General features: G+C 42.9%; 1 protein-coding gene and 1 long non-coding RNA gene across 9 annotated transcripts in view; both read left to right on the forward strand.

The window, feature by feature from the left end:
• LOC110989242 (uncharacterized) overlaps positions 1–19370 on the forward strand; it is a 515163-nt gene that overhangs the window by 251506 nt on the left and 244287 nt on the right. For all 8 annotated transcript variants that reach the window (XR_015425756.1, XM_087138535.1, XM_087138534.1 and 5 more), the window contains one exon: positions 16623–16859. Coding sequence is in view for 7 of the 8 variants with exons in the window: in XM_087138535.1 (XP_086994661.1) it covers positions 16623–16859 (237 nt within the window). In the remaining variant the exon portion in view is untranslated. The remainder of the gene's footprint in view (positions 1–16622; positions 16860–19370) is intronic.
• LOC147798759 (uncharacterized) lies at positions 3988–10908 on the forward strand. The gene is made up of 2 exons (XR_015425747.1): positions 3988–5966; positions 6284–10908. It is a non-coding gene; the product is annotated as an uncharacterized LOC147798759 (long non-coding RNA).

Here is a 19370-nt window from a genome sequence, read left to right on the forward strand (position 1 = left end):
GGCCATTATTGCATTAAAGTTCGTTTTTTCCTCACGCATTCTTTCTCCACCCAAGTCTTTCCATTGAAGACACTCCCTCTGTGGAAATTCAATCTAGCCAGATCCCCTGCAGGAAACACCTTGCCTACAAGTTTGATTACAAAGTCTTTTGCATTTGATGATTTTTCTGTACGCATTGTCGAAGTCGTGACCTTTCATGATCAAATTGTGGTCAGTAGAACCGATGAGAAACTTCCCCTCTTCTAAGTGAACGATATGAGCATTCTTTGGGGTGGCTTCATTCGCGAGTTTCTTATGACCCTTAAGTTCCCTAACTTCGGAGTGCAGGCTCACTACCTCCTCAGTCATCTCACTGACCCACTCCAACAGAATGTTATTCTGTGCTAGGATTGGGTTCAGAATGTTGTGGCTTTCACCACTGCCAACGATAAAATCAAGAAGCAGCGAGTTGTCTTTGGGGGCAGTAGAAACCAGGCTGGGCTGACTGGTGTTGATGATGTCTGGGACCGGGTCTAGCGAGTTTACTTGCTTACTACCGTGCATCGTGACCTGGATAGGCTGGGCTGCGGTGACTTCCGTGTCGGGCGTGGTGACCTTATCAGGCTCGGTGATGGTGAAGTTCAGGTCGGGCACAGTGGCCCATGTGGCAGTGACGTCCGGGTTGGGTGTGGTGGGCCGGGGTGGTGGTGACATCGGGGTTGGCCGTGGTGACTTGATCGGACGTGATGGTCTGAGTGAACTGAGCCTTGTTGACGTCCGGGTTCAGGGTAGCAACTGGATTGGGCATGGTGACTGGGTTGGGCATAGCGACCACTTTCTTCATCAGAAAAGCCCATGGGACATCGTTATCATCGCTGTCAAGCATTCTCTCTGTAAACGCAAATCGAAACAGACTAAATAAAAGCTATACAGGTTGCGAATCTGTGTCTTTCATATAGCTGGACATACCAGACATATTTTTCACCCAGCGCTATACACTTAATACCAAAAATGCAAACAAGGCATGCTCGAAATCTCAAACAATACACTTGGGATAATAGAATAGAATTTTAAAGAGGTGCATGTGTTTAATTCCAGCAATGCACATTTCTCCAGCAAAAAAGGAGGGACAGGTAGTGATATTTACAAGACATTAAGATATTCCTACATATAAGTGCTTCATAATACGGCGAAATATGGCCATGATCTGCACTTTGTGTTGATTTGACTTATAGGTCACCTGTACTTCCATGCCAATCTCAAGTGGACCTCAAGCTTTAACCCTACTTCTTGCTACTGCTTCGTCTACACCAAACCACTTCAAATTCAGCCACTTTATGATACCTTTCTTTCTTCATTCTTCCGAAAGAAAATTCTTTTCTTTCCTATATCTCCATCATGTGAAAATAAGAGAGGAACAAATTAGGCAGTTTCGAGCACGTGTGGTAGGAAGAGCTGCCTATCTCACTGAGAACGCCAAAAAAGGGGCAAAGGTCAAACACATTACCAAGGAACCATGATTATCGAATACAAGTCGTTGACATAATACACTGAGCAAGTGAGTGGACCACTAATCGGGTCGCTTCATCGTTAAAACGTGCTATACTTCTACTGTTACTGATTCAAGCAAATTGGCATCAGCCGAAAATGGCCATGACTACAAACTGTCAAAAAAAACAATAATATCAATATTCAAGCGGAAAGAACGCACCACGGGCAATTGCCCAGTTTGGAAACACAAAAACTAAAGTTGGATGAACGAGGGCCTGTAGAGAAATCAAAACGAACGGCTATACAAGCAAAATATGGGGTTTGACAAAACACAGAATCTGTTCCCTAGGAAGATGGGGTGAATTAAATGTTCATCCATCTCCAAGAATGATTGAATCATGCCACGAGACAGGAGCCTCTAACGCCCGGTAGGAGCAACAAGTCATGAACCTAGCTACTTGACCAAGTGCCAGAGAAGAAGAAATTATGTGGCCAGTGAAACGAGCCAAGTCACGTACAGTTAAGCTTCTGTTGGAGTGATGGTTTTCGAGTAGGGACGAGATAAAGGTGAGAATTTTTTGCATCTTGTGTAGAGGAACCTGAAAAGTGAATGCATCAGAATCGATGACGAGGCCCAAGAATTTATCAGATAGCAAACAAATGAGACATTATGGGAAACCGACTGAAAGTTGGGCGAGACAATGAGTCTGTCATCAATGTACATGAATGCGATAATACTATTTTGGTGGCAGTGGTGTGTAATGGGCCTGGTCAGCTTAGTGAACAAGTGGCAAGCGCTACTTAAACCAAAGGGGAAAACAGTAAAAGTATAGTAACGTGTAACTGCGTCATGATGGTGCCAAGAAAAACCGAGATATCTTTGATGAGTCAGAAATATGTCTGTGTGATGATATCCCAACTCAAGATGAGAAGTAGTGTTGGTTACAATCAAGCGAAGGTGCGATATGACTCAAATCCTCGTACTTAAATTTCTCTTTCCAGACATATTTGTTTGGGTGTCTAAGGTCCAGCACTAACCTCAACTTTTATCCTTCTGCGACCATTAAGGGATTGCAGCAATAGGGTGACAAGGACAATTCAACAATGGAAGATTTTGCAAGCAAATCCTCAATGGCGGATTTGACAGATTTAGAATGGGATAAGCTTGATTTATTATTTGGTAAATGAATAGGGGGAGGAGTCACGTAAAAGGGAATTTTATACCCTTCAAAAATGACCTCCTGAACGAAGGTACTGCACTTAAATGTGTCTCGCCAAAATAAAATGCGAGGTTTTAGCTTACCCTGAACTCCAGTAGGGACCGGTGTCGCCGATTCTTGAGTTTCCTAGTCTCTAGGCTGTAATGGAATCGTTGACTGAAGATTTTGATCTGTGCTGAGGTTGTCGGAGAGATCGAAGGGAGGGGAAGCTGGTCCGGACATGTCCTGCGATTCCACACTGAAAGCAGGTGCGGAATTCTGGGCGATAGGGGTACTTCCGGCCGAAGGGACGAAAAGGAGTGGAACGGTAAGAAGGCACGGGAGGAACGTACCATGCAGGGTTGCGATCCTTAGCTTTAGACTTCTTTGCCGCCTCTGCTTTCTCAGTGGTGGCCATTTTCTCTGCCTTTTGCAGTCGGTTTTCATCGTCGGAGTCTTCAGCTAGATCATCTGTGACGTACTCTCAAACAGTGGCCCAGCCTTGGGACAACCTATCGGCCAATTTGATCAGTTTCTGACGTTGTGTGATATCTGTATTGGATTGCTTTAGGGCCTGTTTGGCCATGTCGGCGTCTTTGGCATCTATCAAAGCTAGGGCGGTGTCGATTAGGCCGGATAGCTTTTCTCCGTAGCGGTACTGGTCCTTGTTACCTTTGCTTTTGAGTCTGGCGGGCTATCGGCAATGGTACACTGCCTCTTCACTGCGGACTCCACTTTACTGTCTATAGATTTAGACAGGTTTCTCCAGGAGAATTTCCTGGTTTGCGGTATTGGCGTTAGAAGGATTCATAATACCCAGAAATGAGCGGAGTACAAAGTGCGGAAAGCGAGGTGAGGTTGCTCGACCGAGAGTGAAATTGAACAGAAGGCTTAGAGTTTATATGTAGTGAACGCTGAAGTGTGTTACATAACAAGGCGTGCAAGGCATTGCGCGCCGCACCTGTGTTGCAATAACGGAAAGAAAAGTCACTTTATTGCTAGACATGATTGTAAGGATCAACTTTAGAGAGATGTGTTGACAAGGCAAAACCAACAACAGGAATGACGTTCTTGTCAGTAAAGTGCTCTGTATGCTGAAGTCAAAGCTTGTTCCAACTTGTGCTGATTGGTTCGGCTGTACCAAAAGGAAACATTGTATGAACTCAAAGTACTCCCCACCCTTTTGTAACTCCTGCCCCAGCATCGTTCAGGTCTGGTTGGACTCCAGCTCTCAATTGTTTCCACACCTGAGTAGTTTGTGGTTACCAAGTCTTATCTATCACCACCATTTCCTGGCTTTTTTAATTAACAAGTAAATAATGACACAAAAAAGTTTTTTAATTGAAACTGATGGCCAGGGATCCATGTTTCAATCAGAATGCCCATGTAACTTGTAAAGTCTGGATCACGGCATCCATCACAGTATAAACGTGATAAATCGAAGTATTAAACACATGTATTCCCTTTTTACCTGACGTAATGGGTCAGTCAATTTTGTGCAGTGAGGGGGCTTTTGTTTGATATCTGTGAGGCCGAAAATAATGAAACAAATTTGTTTAATTTATATAATTCTTGAATGATACAATGATGGGGAGTACTTTGAGTTCATACAATGTTTCCTTTTTCTAAGCCACAGCATGCTTTGTCAGAAAATATGCTGTTATATTGGTTCTGGCTGAAGTGAAACAAATCGACTTCTAGCTTGTGGTTTTTTAAAGTTTTTTTTTTGCTGTAGAAATTATGGAGCGTTCCAAAACATAATTTGGAAAAATAGTGTGATGCATTTCTTCGGTATCCCGGAATCCAGACTAGAAACTGAAAGTCTTTTGCAATTTGGAGCTAGGAAAATGATGTGTTTTACTTGAGGTTGACAATAATGAAATGGTGGCACATTTATTGAATATTCTTGGACGTTTCGATACAACGTTGATAAGAAAAGGAGGAGAGGAAAAAAGCAAGGGGCAATCAACGTTATAGATTTAGATATGTTTTAAGGAAGTTGCAGCGACATTTGAAGCAAAGCAAGATATGAGCAAGGTTTTTCCACACAAAGCGTGCGAAAAGGGATCAGGATGAAATGTAAACAAGGCACAGTATATTTGCTTGTGGCTTGTGGACGCAAGCGTCTTGTTTTATTTGTCGATTCATGCATGCTTGAGTGGTCGGAAAGTGGGAAGTGGGAATTCCGTGTAGATCTCCACCTTCAGTGTCCTTGATATGCATGCGTATATATGCAAATCATGTCTCTTGAGAAGAGTACTGATTTTACAGAAATTGTTGCAACCTGTCCTAAGTGAACATTAGTTGGCTGAAAGTCCGAATGAAAGTCCAAAGTGCAAAGCTCCAGAGCAGAAGTTGCAGGTGTAAAGACCCAAAGGCCACCCATCATTGAAGAACGTATATCCCACAATTGTTGATGAAGCATGATCCTTCATTAAAAGTAATGGGTTCAAGGCTCATTTAAGACGGCAGGAAGAGACTGGGACATGTGGGTCTACATCGAAATAAGTGAAACAAATCTTGCTCCACAATATCCCAAATCTGCAGACTGAAAGACCAAATTTAGGTAAGTGGTAGTATAACTATTATGGTAAAGTATTTAAACAGACCTGAAACACTATAAAGATATACATTTTGTGTAAACTTGAACCTGCAACCTGTTGACTTAAACGCGAAACAAAAATGCAACACATAGACATAGGAAAAGACGTAGGAATTGAAATTTGAGCAAAAGAAGAGACAACAATCGAAATTAAGTGTTAAGAAATTACCAAGAGCCCCCAAAAGGACTGAAAATGGCAAGATTTGCTAATTTTTAAGTTAAGGATTAAACCAAATGAGGAACTTAATACCACATACGTTTATACCTTTCTGTTAGGTCTACAGACAATAGCTTGCTGGATGGTGCCCCCTAACAAGGGCAACAAAGCAATCTCATACTACCAAGGTCTAATCAATACGTGTGTTCCAGCGAAGGAAAACTCCAACCGAAGAGTCACCGAGAACAGCCACTTTTATTCGGCAAGAGTGCGCTGTACTCTTTAAGTTGGCATCGAAGTTCAACACCCTAGCTTTTGTGTACTCGGCAGACAACAAGAATAAGATAAAGGTCGGGGAGGAAACACTGGCTGTTGACCGACAGATTAATATTTCTACATTCTACCCCATTAAAGATGCGCCAAACTACAGTGACCACGATTTTCCCACACCTGGTCATCTCATCGTGCCCTCAGGGTATCTGCGTATGCGGCCATCTACTGAAATGATGAAAGATGACCTTGGCAGAGAGAACTTTGTGTGAGTATATTTATAATATGATTAATAGTATCTAAAGCTTCCAGTTATTTTGATAGGTGTTGGCACAAATTGATTCAAAGTACTGAAATGCAGAAAACAGTATGGTACCTATAATATTTTCAAATCAATTAAGTGCACTCAACATGCACATGATATGGGAACAAGGATACGTTAGCCTTTCTGTCAACCTGGGCATTGAGATTCTGACTACTGACCACACTTTTCTGATCCAGAACATGGTAGCTTCTGTTGGCAAACATGATTTTGCAATGAGTTTTATTGATTTACTCTTGTGTTTTCAATTTTTTTTATTTCAGGCTACCAGAGAAGGATCGTGCATTAGTTGTCCTCAGAAGTCCCCACTCTCCATGCTCAGTGGCCACTCACATGAACGACATTTTTGGAGATCTTGGTGTTGCTGAAGAAGTATCAGCTGGCAAATCTCTGTTGGTACTTCTTGTTGACGGAGGAGCCGACTTCAACGTCAACCACGCTGTTAATGAGATGTACTGGTAATGAGATGTACTATGCCTGCCTGTTCAGAGACAGTAAACCTGGATACCCTGGTGGTCACTTCATACTGCCCGGGGGACTCGGGACTTAATCCTATTGAGCGAGTCTGGGCTCCACGCACAAGGGCGTTAACGTCCGTCAGTCTTTCTGCTGAAAGCAACGGAGAAGACCAACCACTGACAAGGGAAGACCCGACCACAGAGAAGGAAAATACGACCCACCACATCTTCAGTGATGTCGATCAGAGATAAAAACTCTCCCAGGAGTGATTGACAGCTTTATTGTCCCGGTAGACGCAATGCCAATCGTAAAAGTATTTGGGTCTGGGTCACATTATCTTTGAAGATGCTGCCAGTTCTAGGAGGACTTGCTGGACAGCTTTAGCCGATTCATAAGTCAATTCTTTGCAAGCAAAGCAGTCGTTGGTGGATTTTCAACACTCATGGCAAGTCAAGAGTTATGTTATGTTGCCTAGAAACAGTATTACCATGGAGGCAGAAGGAGTTTGAACTGCCCGGGCTATAACATCTGGCCGATTACCACTTTCTGGCATGCCCAGTATGCCCATAGCCAGAGCGCAGCGCACGCCTGCTACCCACCACCTGTTTTGCAACCATAAGCTCCCTTTGTACCCCATGATCGTCGCCGCAATTTTTTGTTGGTAATCTGCATCCCTAAAACGTTGTGTACTGCAGCATAGGAAGTTGAATATCCATGCCATCGTTGGTGCTTGATATGAACCGACAACATCATCAATGTAGTGTTTGCGCAGTTGCTTTTATTAGGCTGTATACCCGAAGTGTTCATGTGCAGTTGTTGCCCTTATCGAACGCTTTCTTCTGGACTTCTTTTAGGAATAAATAGCCAAGCTGTTTGTAAGATTTTGTGTTTTGTTTGAATCATTTTTATTGTGGCATTTGTACAAAGACGTATTTTATGCGATTTCACGATCACTCCTTGTGATGAAATAGCATATTTTGTTGCTTATGAACTAAGCTTTCCAGTAGTAGTGAACATTTTGTCGGCCAGTCTTAGCCAAATTCGTTCCAAGTCTGTGACACTGATGTATATTGGACAGAGGATAATGAAAATATTGCATTGATAATGAAACAGTGTGTCAAAATTTTAAAAGTTTATTTATGATGGCAAAAGTAGGTCTTATATCAGGAATTTTTCTCTCTCTATTTCCTGGTCACATCTAAAGTTTGTATTTAATTGCAAGCAAAAAACTACAAGTATTGCCAGGATATTACTGGCCCCACTTGTACAGCTAAGATGCAGGCAGCAATAAGGCATTTTTGGAATGTTTTCTATTATTCGTCAGACTCGGCGGCGACCATCATTGGACGCTTTGAAGTGCCTGAGTTACAACTCTTTCTGTGTCCTTCCTCCATGGTATTACCAAGGAGAATCCTGGGCCTGCTCAGGCCAGCTTCCTGGATGCAAGCCAGACTTGTTTTTTTTTAAGAAGTGTGTAGAGTTACTTGGTGGATGTACAGCCCGGGATAAATTAAATAATGCTCTTTTGCATCCTTTTCCTGAAATTAAAGATGAATAAAGTGCAATGTAAATATTTCCAAGGCCTGAAATTTGTTATCACTTCTTCCACAATACCTCTGATCAGTCTTTGATGAAAAAGAATTCTCCTGCAGAGAAATCCAAATCCATGTGAACAACCACACAACACGCCACTGCAGTGCAGACTGACTACACACGTTTTCGAAACGAGCAAAAATCTTTGAGTCAGTTTTGTATTCAAAATATATACATTTGATATGCACAGATCTTCTATATTGGTGAAGGGGTTGACTATTTCCAACAGCAGAACGATATTTGTTTTGAAGAATCCCAGCCAGGAAATGACGACCCCATAGGCACACACAATGCAAACTGTCTGCTGTTGAGAACTGCGAACAGTGAAAACTGGGCAATCAGCTGATAGATCAGATACTTACTGTTGTGTGGTAACCCTCCACAGTACTTTGGGTGGCTTCCCATGTGTACGCATAATCCCCCTGCCTCCATGAATGCACTATTTAAAGGAACGCGGGCAGAACGGCGGCGTTGGCACACGTGGGGACGGGCGGATTGACAATGATAGTTGCCGTTCACACATGGCTGAACGCTTAAAATATTTTTGACGCCTCACGTAAGGTATGCCTCCTGAGACAATAAGGACTACCTCAAGAGGTGGGTGACATCCTTTTTCCAACCTCTACCTGTCAATATTCTCATGTTAAGGTCTCTAGTGTTCAATTCCACTATGTTATGCATCCTCACCATTACCCGCCACCAAAAAACAGTGCTACTCTGCATAGGTAGATGCTACCTGGGAAGATAAACATCATAGTCCTCCCCCAACAGCAGTGTGGGATGAGTCTATTAGACAATTATTATCACTTCCACCCACCTCTCCACTATGGCTCTGATGCAGGAATGCTTGTGAAACTCTATGGGTAAGTATTCTCTCTAGTAGACTAGTCCCTCATTGTTGTGGGCAATTTTCAGTGTTCATTGAAAGTGTATGGGAAATGCAGGAGCCAAGTTCATGTTTGGTATACCTGATTGTTTGTGATGTTTGTTTAGCTGCATTGTAGTGTGTTGATGAAGAGAAGGTCTAAGTGGATGAAATATTCTCACGGCTAGATTGAGCCATGGTTGTCACCTTTAAATGCATCAACAGAGGTGTGTGTGCTGCCTTGGACCACTTTTCTATATCCTTGCCAGCAACCTTGTGGTGAGCAAAGCTCTGGATGCAGTGTATTTGTATACCATACAAGGGAATAAAGACAATGCTACAAGAGCTCCCTCTGGTCGTAGGGGGCCTATTCTTCGGTTGATTCCAAGAGAAAATGAGACACAGGTGAATTGACACATAAACAGCTTTACTTGCACAAAAGTGCTGTTAGCCCCCAAAACAATTATGGAAAACTTAGCCAGGTTCTTCGATGGCAGCAGCATGCCCGCAGCCACCCAGTCATCCACACCCAACCCTCAGTCTTGCAATAGGAATCTATCACATGGACAATCAACCAGTCCCCTTCCCCCTCCAACAGCCCCAACTTTTTCGCTTCCGGGCTGACCCGTGTCTCTAAACCTGCCAGATAGGCCACTTAAGCCTTGACTTGTGATTCTAGCAAGAGATTACTTGGGACAGATGGGTGTTTCCAACAGTCAGCCAATAATATAAAACTGAGTTTGTGACCACTGTTTCCTGTGGTGTAAATTTGTGTTGGTGAATGGGTAGGGGATGGGGATGATCATGGAATTGGAGGAAACCACTGGCATTGGTGTTCCTCAGACACCCCCCAATGACATTGGGTTTCAAAGGATCCATGCATTTTTACGATTATACAAGGTTAACCAATGTGTACCTAAATATTTCAGTCTACAGCCTTCAACCTACCTAGATTGCCAATACATTTTCATGTTTCTGTAGTCCATTATACCACATGCTAAATTCTTCATCAGCCGGTAGTGGACTCTCAACTTCCATAATGCCCAGCAGAACAGCTGCCACAGTCTTCTTTTTCTTAGCACCATTATGATTGGATGTGTAATGTCCAACTCCACGTTTTTCAAGAGTTTTCGTTCACTAATTTTATGTTGTGTGTTATTTCTACGATCAGCAGCTATTTCCTAATACAGCTTGTGGTAAGACGGTTCCGTTCTGATCAAATTGTAATGCCTTTCGTTTTGGACGTGTACATTAGGCATTTGCCTGTTCTTGTAATAAAGCTTGTGTCTAGAGATCTCTTTGTGTCTCTTTCTATGGTCTTTATGCTACATTTTATGAGTCCCTTTTTGTATCACCCTCCTATGTTTTGTTTACCTTGTGTGACAGAAAAAAGATTATTTTTTTCCCCTCACTGCATTTGATTATTGTCAGAGTTGTAGGTGTTTTTCTTCGTATCTCCCTTTCTTATGTGCATCATATTAAAACTTCAAGATCGGGAGACTTAATTGGGACATCCACCCCCCTTCTAGATTTTGCTCGCGGCATGGGTGTGCCGGGTCTCTTGTTAGGGGCTGGTCCACGTCACCACACAAGCAAGGGTTTGCTAGCATTCGTAGGGACACTGTGGTGCGGCGGTTCAGTCCCTTCAAATGCCAGGAATAGGACAGTGTGTCCCTATTCCCTCTCGTTACGGTCAGTAGGGGGTTCAACCTAGCCATACCCTAATTTACATTTGTCTCCATCATAGCTTCTAGTAGCAGGTGTCAGGCTGAAGTGAATAGGCCAGTTCACACTCTCCCTGGCTTACCAGGCTGGTGCGGGCAGGGCCACCACCAACATGGTCGAGAGGCACGACCCAGAGGCTCTAATTCCCTAGTCCCCTTCCACCCTTACTGTTGTAGTGATTGGGCCTTCTATGAACTGATATTGGCCCATTTACATTCATCAGGCCGTCTGGAGCATGGGTGAGTACCCTATTCAATACCAAGAGAGCACAGAGACTCGCTGCAGTGTGAGCATCATGCTGAGGCACGTAGGCCAGCTCACACTACACAGCTTGCTGGACAGACTTGGCAACACCGCCGCCCAGTCTCCAACCAGATCCACTGAGGCCCCGGACTGCTTCACTGCTGGGGCTTCCAGCCTCCATCCCTGATTCGTCAGACTTCTCAACTTGCTGTGCCTGCCCAATTTTCCAAAGATACTCAAGCACAGTGGCTCTCTCCTGCAGATATGTCTCTGACCAATTTGGCCTTTCCTTACCCTTCCAAGTCCGAGTCATCATCCAGGAAGAAATGCAAGCTACTCACTTGAACCTCTTCCTCGGTTCATCCTTCCAAGGAAAAGAAGATGAAGGACACATGTGACTCCCCTTCAACTAAGGTAAGGCTACATGCTTTTTCAGAAATCTTGTTTATGCATATAGGCATTATCCTCCACATCATCCAACTGCTACATACCCAGATCCCGATCCGTACTCGCCCCCTCTGCCCAGAACGTTCTTGCCAGACTCCAGGGCTGAGCAGTAGAGTCTTCAGACACCATCACGGCAGTATCAGCTCAGGCCGCTGGGAGTTTACAGTGATCCTTGCCTGGCCGAGGTTAACACGGATCCCAACCCCCAAGCACACAATCCCGGTTATCCTTTATCCAACAAGGATGAACCCCTCTCGATGGGGAGTGTATCCCCCTCAGAGTCTTGACTCCGCCTACTCAAATGTCAGATGGTCCAGGGACTCCCTTGCCCTGCACCACAACTGGACAACCAGGGTCGTCCATCTTTCAAGTGGCACCCACTAAGGACAGACACCTCAACGTCTGTCTTTCCGGAGCTTCTGCTTGACCACATGTGCATTGACATGACATTCCAGCTGACTCCACCCTTACCAAATCGTCCCATGAGGGTATCCCATGGGAAAATTTCCCATGGGATTACATGATGAATTGGCCACCATGTAGCATGGGATTTTTACCCATGGGATTTTGCCCTTGCGTATTTCAAGAACCCCATGTAATCTCCCAAAATATTCTCATGGTAATTTAATTGTCATATCCCATGGTGATTTTCCCACACATCCAATGGTGATTTACCCATGCGTCCAATGGTGATTTACCCTTGTGTCCCATGGTGATTTTCCCCTGCATCCCATGGTGATTTTCCCATTTGTCCCATGGTGGTTGCCCCATTTGTCCCATGGTGATTTTCCCATGCGTCCCATGGTGATTTTCCCATGTCGATTGTCCCTTGCATCCCATGGTGATTGTTCCATGTCAATTGTTCCTTGCGTCCTGTGGTGATTTACCCATGCCTCCCATGGTGAGTGTCCTGTGCATCTCATGGTGACGGGCAAAGTTGCAGTCATCAAATCAACATTCCATTGCAAACTGTGTACTGTAGTTCATGCCAATGCTGCATTTTAACGGCAGCAGTTACAATACAACAAAGCCTCTAAGTGTACCTATGTAGATGCCATATCAATGCAAATCCCAGTGTTCTCTTGATGATTGCAAAAATTTGAATAGTGTTTGTGTGGCGTTTCCATGATGTCCACATGCAAATCACATTGTATTCCCATGTAGAGTATAACAACCCTACAGTGTTCTCATGCTGATCATAAAAGCCCCATGGTGTTCCCATGCTGATCATAAAAACCCCATGATGTTCCCATGCTGATTATAAAAACCCCATGGTGTTCCCATGCCAATTATAAAAAGCCCATGGTGTTCCCATGCTGATCATAAAAGTCTCATTGTGTTCCCATGGTGTCCACAAAATGTCCCATGGTGATCACTTCAACCAACATTATTTTTTTGCCAGTCCCATGGCGTACACATGGGGTCCCATGGGCTGCCCATGGGATCTGCATGGGACATTTTTGTAAGGGCAGTTCCAACTGATCAAGCCAAACAACGACCCTTCTAGTCAGAGATTTCGGACCTGTTTCAGAAACAGGCCATCCTACCGGTACCGCAGCACCTCACGAAGAAAGACTTCATGTCCACTTTCTTCCTCACACCAAAGAAAGAACTGGCAAAGTGGAGATTGGTTATCAACCTGAAAAAAAATACATCTTGAAAACCTGACACCTCTCAACCAGTTCATCTGACCAGAGAAGTTTTGGATGGAAACTGGCTGTACCGAGATGCAGTGGCTCACCATTCTGGCATGGGCGTCCTCAATTGACCTGAAAAACGCTGTCATACATATCCCTTTCCACCACAAGGACCACAAATTCCTCTGTTTTTCATACAAGAATCACATCTACGAGTTTTATGCCCTTCCCTTTGGTCTCTCCACCTCCCTGAGAGTATTTACCACGGTGGTAAAGACTATTGGGGTGCATCTCCAATGTTTTGGCATCCTTATCTTCCAGTACCTTGCCAACTGGCTAATAGTCAGCCGTTCCAAGGATGAGACTATTACTGCCACCTCGGCCTCATATGACCTTACGTCTCATCTGGGGTTCTTGATCAATCATGACAAGTTTAGACCTGCTCCATCCCTGAATCCGACCTACCTTGGGGCGATTCTCGACCTACACAGCGGCATCACTGTTCCCATGGACGACCGCATGGACAACATAATACAGTGCTTCACCATGTTCCAAGAACATCAACAGGTGAACACCAGAGCATGGTTCCACCTCCTGGGGTTCATGGCCAGCCACGTAGACCTCGTTGCCCGGTGTTATCTCCGCTTGAGGCTCCTCCAGCTTTTCCTCCTGTCTCACTTCAAGCTAAACAGGGGCTCTCTTGACCTGTAGATCCCTATGTCGACCCTGGCTCTCCCTCACTTGCCTTTGTTGTCAACAAGAGACAACCTGACCGTCGGCCTCCCCTTTATACCACTGAGACACAACTTGGTGATCACAACAGATGTCTGAAACTTTGACTGGGGGGCCTGTCTTCACCCGCACCAAGTTTCCAGCCTCTGGGGCCCAACCTCCAGTTCTCCCACATCAACCTACTCAAACTACATGTACAGGTGATATTCAAAACTCTTCTTCACTTTCGCTCATTGATAGAGGGCAAGATGGTCCTGGTCCGGTCAGACAATGCAACAGCTGTAGCATCGTGTATATCAAGCATCAAAGGGGTATGGGCTCTCCTCACCTCTGCCTCCTCACCTTGCACCTTCTCTATTGGACCACCAAAAACTCCATCAGCCAATTTGCTGAACACATTCCCAGAACAGAAAACAACCTGGTGGATGCCCTGTCCTGGGGCTTGGTCTGTCCTGCAAAGTGTATGCTCCAACCTGAGGTAGTCAAGACACACAGGCCTCACATAAACCTCTTCGCTTCTTACCTGAATGCCCAGCTCTCAACCCTCTGCACTTGATATCCACACCCTCGAGCATGGGCAACAGATGGCCTATGCATCCCCTGGGAAAGGCTTCTGGCATATGTGTTTCCTCCCCCGTAGCTCATTCCGTGGGTGCTGTCAAAGCTAGAACAGGACAACTTTTGCATCCTCCTCATTGCCCCATTCTGGCCCAGACTACCGTGGTTTCCATGCATTGTCAGGTTACTGGTAGACACTCCCCTACCCCTGCCTCTTTGCCTGGACATCCTCTTTCAACCTAGGTCTTCATTCATTCATCCGTACCCGTCTCACTTGCACGCAACCTGCTGGATATTGTCGGAAGTTCACTACAACAGGCAGGCCTTTCTCAATCTACTTTGGACCTGTCTTCTAAGTATTTTGGGTGGATCAATAGGCTCCATATTGTGAAATTTGTTGACTTATATTATGGTGGCAACAGGCTTGAATTTCCATGCTACATAAGGAAGGCTTTCACATCCACGAAGACATTCCATGTATATTGAGTTCATTTTGCATAAGCAACCAAGCCTTACTGTAACAGCAGGGTAGTCTCATGGACATGTTTTTACTGCAACTTCATAGTAATTTTCAGTGCATGGAAGCTATTTGGCAATGCTTTTAGGTTGAATGTATTGGAAAGTGCAGTTTTTAAACAATCAACAACTGGGAGCTCTGGTAGTAGTATGTAATTCAGGGTGGACATAGTTCAATGTGTTTCTATTCAAATTGTCAACCCATAATTAAGTCACTGTAATGATTTCTTGTGAAAGGGTTGCTTGCTGATGTGTTGCAATGAAATAACAATGAATCACAAAGAAAGGGCTAGCAAAATATTACAAATTCAACAGTTTCTAGTGCACATGTGAGGGATGTCATGTATATCCTACATATACTTGTATGCTGGTGTATAGCAACAGCGCCATCATATGGTGGCGGGGGCATTCCTCAAGTTTGCCGTCGCCTCTGCTGTTGGCCTGTCTACTTCATAAATTTAAATAGGTAAATTTGACTTTTCTTGGGCTTGTAAATTTCATGTTAATCATCGAATGGGTTTCCAGGGGAGTGGAGAAATTGTTAGACATAGTGGGAAGGGTATAAATACATTATTTTCTGGGTAAATTGGGCAAATGGTTTTGTTACTCTCGAGCGGTAAAATAATGGCGGCCTTATAGCAATGTGCTCAGACAAGTCTGGTTTGCATATACATGTATACATGTATATAAATATATCTGTATCAACGTCCATGGTGCCGAGACCAAAACTATGAGTAGTATCTATGGTGCAGTAATTATGTGGGGTTATGTGGTTTAGATCATTTAATTGAAGGAAGTTACTGTGTATATCACTTGCATGTACATGTACAGGCACATGTTGGGCAAATTGTGACATGTAAATTAATAAGACGGGCACATGCACATGTACTTGGGGATTAAGTGACATGTAAATCCTTTGCTTATTGAAGATGATTATTGCTTTAAATTTGTAATTGTTTGGAATGAATGGACGTCAATTATATTAGATTCTACCTCTAAGCTACACGGTAATTGGAGAGTAATCTTCCTAGTACTTGAGGGATATTGATTTATACTCTTTATTCCAATGTACATGTAATTTTAGGATTGGATAATGACAATAGGGTGAACTCTTTGTTATTTCAATCAGGAGGAAGTCCACAGTGTGAATTAAATTTTCTTGGCAATTAATCAATTTGGAAGGATGACTAGATAAACTGTTTTTCCAGACATTTCCAATTTCATTGTAGGGACAAACTGTGCCAATCCAGGGTCAGGTCGATCATGTTGTTAGGCAAGCACCGAAACCTGGTGCTGAACAGCCCACGACCACATGCCATATCCAGGCCAAATCGCAGCAACGGTGAACAAACTCAGCACTAATTGTAAAACGACACAGCATGCTGGCTCATATTGTTCTGGACAACAAACATGACCAACTAATGACTCGATTTCAAGTCTAGAACATTCATAAAACCACCTCAGCTCTCGTGGGAGTATCCTAGCCCGATGATGCCATTGCAAACCAAGAAGCAAATGGGTGAACATAAACGTGTGTCACAGGTACCCATTTTCTCCTGGGTGGAGAGAGGCACATATGGGTAAAGTGATTTGCCCAAGATCACAATATACTGCCACCAGCTGGGTTCGAACCCCTGACATTATGGTCAGAAGCTACAAACCCTAAGCACTAGGCCACATTTGGGTGGATTGCGTGTACATTTGTGATATATTGAGAAAATAACCACACATCAACGCAATAGTAAACAACTTCGTAAAACTTTTGAATGTTTTATTTGTGACAGCAAAACATAATTAAACATTTTATTTATTTTTTAAAATCAATAGTTGCAAAAGCAAGCAGTAACTCTGGGCTTCTGAAGCTAGTGCTGCAAGCTCTATGTGCCAACTGGAGTGTTAACATCAGAAAGGATTTGATGGAATCCAGATACAGTTACCAAGGCAGGAAAATGCAGCAAGAAATGGTTAAAGGAAATCTCTTGCAGCGGGAGTCATTTGGAAGACAGTTTTCTCTCGAAGAAGAGACGCAAAGGAGTACTTCAGCACTTCATGAAATTCAAGAAGGTAATTTATATATTTGTCTTTGGAAGGATCTTTTTCTCTTTTTTTATGCCTCATCGGTTGCCACAAGTTCAAGAAGCATGGGGACATTTAAAGTAAAGAAACAGATTCTTTCCTACTTTATGTGGACCTTGCTGCTTCCTAAAGAATCTGTTGCTGTGATATGTACATTATTTTCTCACTACGTTCCTCTGTAAGAAACCTCATTTCTTTTCTATATCTACCTCATGTTAGAAAGAATTGAAAATTTATAAGATTAGTTGTTGAACGTGGAAACTAGCCCATTTATTCCTTCTTTCATTTCTTCAGACAACGATCCATCAATCTAACATTAATCGTTTAGCCTGTGTACATATGCCTTAAAATATGCCTTAAAATAATACAGACAGAAGCACAGGGAAAAAAAGCACCTCAAATGCAAGTAAACCTATGTGCTGAGCTTGGAATATAGCCGCCCACCGCTGTCAATAATAGGCCCACAAGTCTGGGGTTTTTTGTGAAAGAAATACCCCCAGTTGGAAACTAATAGTCCCAAATTCATGATTTATGGAAATATTTCTATGATCCCTCTTGATTATGGCATGTCTTGTTAGAAAAACCCAGTGGGATCACAAATATCAATGAGTTCGCTCATAGAAATCCAACAATCTGGTGCCATGCACCCTTTAATAATGCTTCGCAGGATCTTTGGTGAAAAAAAGTCTTAAGACAGAGAAAATGTACCTAAAATGGTAAACTAATTTAACAATTCCAATCATTCGCATAATCTTTTAAGATGGGCTTGATCATGAAGCACTACAAAAGGGAAACAATAGCAAGTTGTGATTGACATGGAACAATAGTATTGCAAGTCATATTTTTTTCTACTCATGCAGCATGCATGCACACTGGACGGAAAACATAATTTTGTCAACTAGAGTACATGGAATAAAGAACTCTTCTGAAACGTAATTGTTCTCAAACTGAAAGCATCATAGCTTGCTACAGAAAGGGCTGGTCTAAATATGAAAAACCTTGTTTAAAAAAGGTTGTGCTCAGTCATGCAAAGTGATTATTGAAAACAGTCAGTCATTCACTCAGTCAGTCATTGAGTCAGCCATTCAGTCAGCCATTCAGTCAGTCAGTCAGTTTCAGCCAGTCAGTTTCATTCAGTTTCATTCAGTTTCATTGATATCCAACTATAGTCTGTTGAAATACATTGAAATTCGTTGTGGTTTTGCAGGCGTTAAAAACTTTGATAATCAAAATATATGTACCAAACAATAATAACCGACACTACAAAAATTCTCACTAGAATTACAACAAATAATTTCAGACAGCATATCAGGTAAAATAACAATTGATTATTAGATACAGTGGGATTAAGATAACAATAACATCTGATGGACTTTGATTGCACCTGTACATGTACGTTCAATAAGCGAACTGCACTTGGATAAAAACTGTTCAAGTTTCAAGTCGAATCTGCGTGAATTGATCTGTAATGTTTATCTGATCTCATCCGCTGAAATAAGTCATTCGCAGGATGGAATCCATCTGAGACAATTGACATGCACTTCTTTAAGACCCTTGCTTCATAAAGTTCTTCCATTGCAGGTAATTTACAGCCAATTATAGTGCTAGCGGTTTGAACAACCTGATTGAGGCGTTTCCGGTCTTCCACCGTGGTGTTCCCTTACCAGACAGCGATTGAGAATGTCAGGACACTCTCAACCACTGCCCAATAGAACTTCACCAGCAGACCTTGGCTGACCCGGAAACTCCTCAGTCGTGTGAGACAAAACAGACGTTGTTGGGCCCTCCTTACCAAGAAATCAACATGGGATGTCCATTTCAGATCGTTAGTCATATACAGGCCTAAAAATCTAAAGGAGTCAACCCTTTCTACCTCAGATCCATGGATACACAGTGGTTGAATGTTACTGGGATTTCTTGTAAAGTCAATAATGATCTCCTTGGTCTTTTCAACATTCATCTGTAACTCATTGTCGTAACACCATTGAACTAAATGGTTGACTTCATCACTATAAGATGATTTATCATCTAAAATGCAACTGCCAAGTGTTGTATCATCTGCGTATTTCACCATAAAATTGTTATCAGAAAGAGTAGAGCAATCATGGGTGAATAGTGAGTACAGCATAGGTGAGAGAATGCAGCCTTGTGGTGTTCCTGTATTCAAGACAAGTGATTTAGAAAGATGATGTCCTATCCTTACCCTTTGTGAGCGATCCAATAAAAAATCTAAAATCCACTGACAAATCGAAGGATTAAGATTCAAATGTCTAAGCTTATTATACAGTTTAAAAGGTGAGATAGAATTAAAAGCCGAACTGTAATCCACAAATAGAAGTCTACAGTAATTAGGAGTATTCTTGTTGAGGAATTGTGACACTTTAAATACAGACCAAGCTATTGCATCATCAACTGATCTGTTTGCCTTATAGGCAAATTGAAAAGGATCCAGTTTGGGCAACAGCTGTGACTGAATGAAGCCCTTAACTAAAGATTCCA

This window comes from Acanthaster planci, linkage group LG06, assembly GCF_054643075.1.
Source record: "Acanthaster planci isolate LZ-2023a linkage group LG06, COTS_SCS, whole genome shotgun sequence".
NCBI classification, from domain to species: domain Eukaryota; kingdom Metazoa; phylum Echinodermata; class Asteroidea; order Valvatida; family Acanthasteridae; genus Acanthaster; species Acanthaster planci.